This window comes from Cebus imitator, unplaced genomic scaffold, assembly GCF_001604975.1.
Source record: "Cebus imitator isolate Cc_AM_T3 unplaced genomic scaffold, Cebus_imitator-1.0 Scaffold228, whole genome shotgun sequence".
Taxonomy (NCBI): domain Eukaryota; kingdom Metazoa; phylum Chordata; class Mammalia; order Primates; family Cebidae; genus Cebus; species Cebus imitator.
The window spans coordinates 3,105,647-3,110,305 of NW_016107543.1; the positions used below are offsets into that span (position 1 = coordinate 3,105,647).

Sequence of the window (4,659 nt, forward strand, 5' to 3'; positions counted from 1 at the left end):
CCATGTTGACCAGGATGGTCTCGATCTCTTGACCTCGTGATCCACCCGCCTCGGCCTCCCAAAGTGCTGGGATTACAGGCTTGAGCCACCGCGCCTGGCCCAGATTTTTTTTTTTTAAGATGGGGTCCCACTTTGTCACCTAGGCTGGAATCTGAAGTGCAGTAGCATGACCTTGGTTCACTGCAACCTCTGTCTCCAGGTCTCAAGCAATCCTCCCATCTCAGCCTCCTCAGTAGCTAGGATCACCTGGCTAATTTTTTTTTTACTTTTTGGGGAAACAAGGTCTCACTGTGTTTCCCAGGCTGGTCTTAAACTCCTGGGCTCAAGCAATCCTCCTACCTCTGCCACCCAAAGTGCTGGAATTACAAGCATGAGCCGCTGCACCCAGCTGGAATTGAACTTTTAATTAATTGAAACTTAAGTGTCCATATGCTAGTTGGTGTCATATTGGGCAGCATAGTTTTAGAGAGTAGGCCCAACTGTTGTCCATTTTGCCTATCGTGGTTTGTCTTCTTCTAGCCAGAGAGATTGAAGGATCTTTCGTTAGTCTGAAATCTAACTTAAATACTGAAACTCCTCATTTGGAGTTGCAGCACACTTCTCACCATTGGAAGACAATCTCTAGAAACATTCCTTTTTGTCTTGAGTCATTTTAGCTAGTCAGAGGAGAATCTTCTCTCAAGCTTCCAACCTACAACGGGTCTGTGAATGGAATATAACAAGTAGATTTACAAAGCATCCCTCCCTTGTCCAGCTGTTGCTCAGAAACTCTTGGGCCGAGATTTTTCAAGATGTCAGATAATGTAAGGTGCTAATTATAATCTCCCAGATGCAGAGAACAATTTGATAGGAAAAATTTGAACTTGATTTTCTTCACTGAAGTCATTTTTCATGTTCAAAGGCTTTATTGCTATATTAAGATGGCAGGCAGTGGGGACAAATTTCTAAATGCTGGTGTTGATAGAAAGCAGAGATAATTTATAGAGAATTTTATTAGTTAAAAGAAGAAAGCCATTTCCCATATTGACACTTAAACCTGTCATTTTCAGCCGGGTGCTGTGGCTTACGCCTATAATCCCAGCACTTTGGCAGGCCAAGGCAGGCAGATCATGAGATCAAGAGATGAAGACCATCCTGGTCAACATGGCGAAACCCGTCTCTACTAAAAATACAAAAAATAGCTGGGTGTGGTGGCGCATGCCTGTAATCCCAGCTGCTCAGGAGACTCAGGCAGGAGAGTCGCTTGAACCCAGGAAGCAGAGATTACAGTGAGCCGAGATCGCACCACTGCATTCCAGCCTGGCGACAAAGTGAGACTCCATCTCAAAAAAAAAAAAAAAACCTGTCATTTTCTTGATAGTATCTTTGAGTCCCACTCACATATGTCTGATCTGCAGAAGTGACTTTTTTGGTGTATTACAGGTATGGCCAACCATATACACATGGGAGCAGGACCTCCACCTCAGTTTAACCGGATAGAAGAAATGGTACAAAAGGGGAAAGGGGTCGATGGGGGAGGAGGCTGCTTTACACAACTTGTTCATTGTTTAAAACAAGATAAGATCTGAAAGTCAACTTTCCCATTGATTATCCATGTTTCTTTTAATTTGGATCTCAGAAATGTAGGGTAGAAGGTTTAGGTTCAAATCTTGATGTCTTTGATTATTTTTCAACTCACTTTGCAAATACCTATTAAACACCTGCCATGTACCAAGTGTTTTGCAGCACCTAAAGGAAGGTAGGACTTGATATGAGAGCCCTCTAGAATTCTTCTTGTTCAGGCCTCTTTCTTTGTCTCAGGGTGTCCAGGGTGGTCGAGCCAAACGCTATTCATCCCAGCGGCAAAGACCTGTGCCAGAGCCCCCTGCGCCTCCAGTGCATATCAGTATTGTGGAGGGACATTACTATGATCCACGTGAGTTTTTTCTTATTGTTGGGGTACTTTTCTTGGCAGGGTGAAGTGAACTAAGACACCAGGCTCCTGGCTCCTGAATTTCTCTTCTGACCTCTCCTAGTGTTTATCAAACATTGTCTGGTTGCTCTTTTCCTTACATGGAATATTGAGAACATCTTTTAAAGGGTTTGGGGGACAAGGAGACTTGTCCACGTGATATGAAGAGTAAGGGTTTATGAGAGTCCCAATGTAATATCTTACAGTGCAGTTCCAGGGACCAATCTATACCCATGGTGACAGCCCTGCCCCGCTGCCTCCACAGGGCATGCTTGTGCAGCCAGAAATGCACCTTCCCCACCCAGGTAAGCTTTGTATCTCTGCTTGTATACCTCCGGTACCTGAGGATGTATGTTGGGAGCACCACAAACCCCATCCTCCTCAGCTCTGTGCTGCCAGCCTGTGAGTGTGGCCATCCTTGGGCAACAAATTTCTCTTGTGTCCATCCTGAGGACTTCCGTCCCTGAGCCTCATCATGCTGAGCAGTCCAGCCAGGCCATCCTATGAAAATGATGTTACTTTCTTTTTCAATTTTTGTTTTCTTCTCCTTATCCAGGTTTACATCCCCATCAGACACCAGCGCCTCTGCCCAATCCGGGCCTCTATCCCCCACCAGTGTCCATGTCTCCTGGACAGCCACCACCTCAGCAGTTGCTTGCTCCTACTTACTTTTCTGCTCCAGGCGTTATGAACTTTGGTAATCCCAGTTACCCTTATGCTCCAGGGGCACTGCCTCCCCCACCGCCGCCTCATCTATATCCTAATACGCAGGTGAGACGGTTAATGAGCATTTTTTCTAGGTACACATCCTTTAATTCAGACAGGAATGCGGTATGGGGAGAATCCTAAAGGAATTTGAGAAAACATTCCAATGCCACTGATTTGTATGTGGCACCAGGACGCCTCTTAGTGGTCAGGAGCTGGAAATGCAGCTTATGTAATGCCCATCATCTTTATTCTTTTCAGTTTTTTTTTCTGTCACCCGGGCTGGAGTACAGTGGTATGATCTCGGCCCACTGCAACCTCCACCTCTTGGGTTCAAGCGATTCTCCTGCCTCAGCCTCCCGAGTAGCTGGGATTACAGCGCCTGCCTCCACGCCCAGCTAATTTTTGTATTTCTAGTAGAGACAGGGTTTCACCATGTTGGCCAGGCTGGTCTCAAACTGCTGACCTCAAGCGATCCACCCGCCTTGGCCTCTCAAAGTGCTGGGATTACAGGCATGAGCTACTGCACCCAGCCTTCAGTTTCTTTAATGGTGTTTCTTTCCTGTGTTGTGGTATGTCATAGGCGGCAATATCTGCTTTTTATTCTGTTGCATAAAGAAGCTGTATTGTACTCCTTATCACCCCTACCCATCCTGCTTAACTTCCACCATGTTGACATAATCAAGTATCTGAAGTGTCACCACTGAACTCAGCCTTTTCCATTTGTCAGCTGATGGTAGAAATTAGAGAAATCTGGGTAGTACTTTGAAGAAGTAGAAACAAGAGCATAATAATGACGAATTAAGGCATAAATGAATAGTCACTTTATTTTGAAGGGTGGGCAGATTAGATATTTTAAAAATTATAAATTCTCCAATACTCTTACTTTTGTGGCTGAATAATACTTCCTATTACTCATAGATTGGATGAATTCATTCCTAACTTTTTCTTCCCATGGTTTATCGGGTGCCAGGCCCCATCACAGGTATATGGAGGAGTGACCTACTATAACCCTGCCCAGCAGCAGGTGCAACCAAAGCCCTCCCCACCCCGGAGGACTCCCCAGCCAGTCACCATCAAGCCCCCTCCACCTGAGGTATGAGAGCTCCTTCCCATACCTATTGCACATGCTCCATCAGTGGGCTTTCCTTCTCCCCAGAGGATTTCCCTCCTTTTCTGGGTGTCTTTCTGTGGGAAATGGTCTTTTTGGTATGACCTGATGACAAATTCCAACTTTATTATTTCAGGTTGTAAGCAGGGGTTCCAGTTAATCTGAGTTTGTGAATATTTTAAATCTTAACATCATATAAAAGTAAGTGCACAACTTGCTGTGAATATTATTCTTAAAACTAATGCTCACACTTACTTGCTTAACAAACAAAATCACCTAATTAATGCTTTTTTTTTTTTTTTTTTTTTTTTGAGACGGAATCTCAGTCTGTTACCCAGGCTGGAGTGCAGTGGTGTGATCTTGGCTCACTGCAATCTCTACCTCCTGGGTTCAAGCGATTCTCTTGCCTCAGCCTTCCGAGTAGCTGGGACTACAGGCACGCACCACCACACCTGGGTAATTTTTGTATTTTTAGTAGAGATGGGGTTTCACCATGTTGGTCAGGGTGGTCTTGAACTCCTGACCTCAGGTGATCCACCTGCCTCGGCCTCCCAAAATGCTGGGATTACCGGCGTGGGCCGCTAAGCGCAGCCTCTAATGCTTTAAGTTAGAATCATGGGATATCTCAGGAGGCTTAAAGGAGTCCTGAAATTTGCCAGTTTGTTTGTTTAGCAAATGTATTGGGCAGGGTTGAGGTAGAAACGATTGTTAACATGGCAATTTCAATTGGAAAGCTACAAAGAAAAAATTCAGGAAGGCAGTCTAAACTTGATCAAGGATGGGGCCGGGCGCGGTGGCTCAAGCCTGTAATCCCAGCACTTTGGGAGGCCGAGGCGGGTGGATCACGAGGTCAAGAGATCGAGACCATCCTGGTCAACATGGTGAAACCCCG

General features: G+C 45.4%; 1 protein-coding gene across 1 annotated transcript in view; it reads left to right on the plus strand.

Moving 5' to 3' along the window:
- Nucleotides 1-4,659, plus strand: part of CASC3 (CASC3 exon junction complex subunit) — a 28,444-nt gene that overhangs the window by 21,594 nt on the left and 2,191 nt on the right. The window contains exons 8-13 of the mRNA XM_017497120.2: nt 1,423-1,487; nt 1,801-1,915; nt 2,158-2,256; nt 2,508-2,722; nt 3,630-3,752; nt 3,904-3,968. Of these exons, the coding sequence (XP_017352609.1) occupies nt 1,423-1,487; nt 1,801-1,915; nt 2,158-2,256; nt 2,508-2,722; nt 3,630-3,752; nt 3,904-3,927 (641 nt within the window). The 3' untranslated portion in view covers nt 3,928-3,968. The remainder of the gene's footprint in view (nt 1-1,422; nt 1,488-1,800; nt 1,916-2,157; nt 2,257-2,507; nt 2,723-3,629; nt 3,753-3,903; nt 3,969-4,659) is intronic.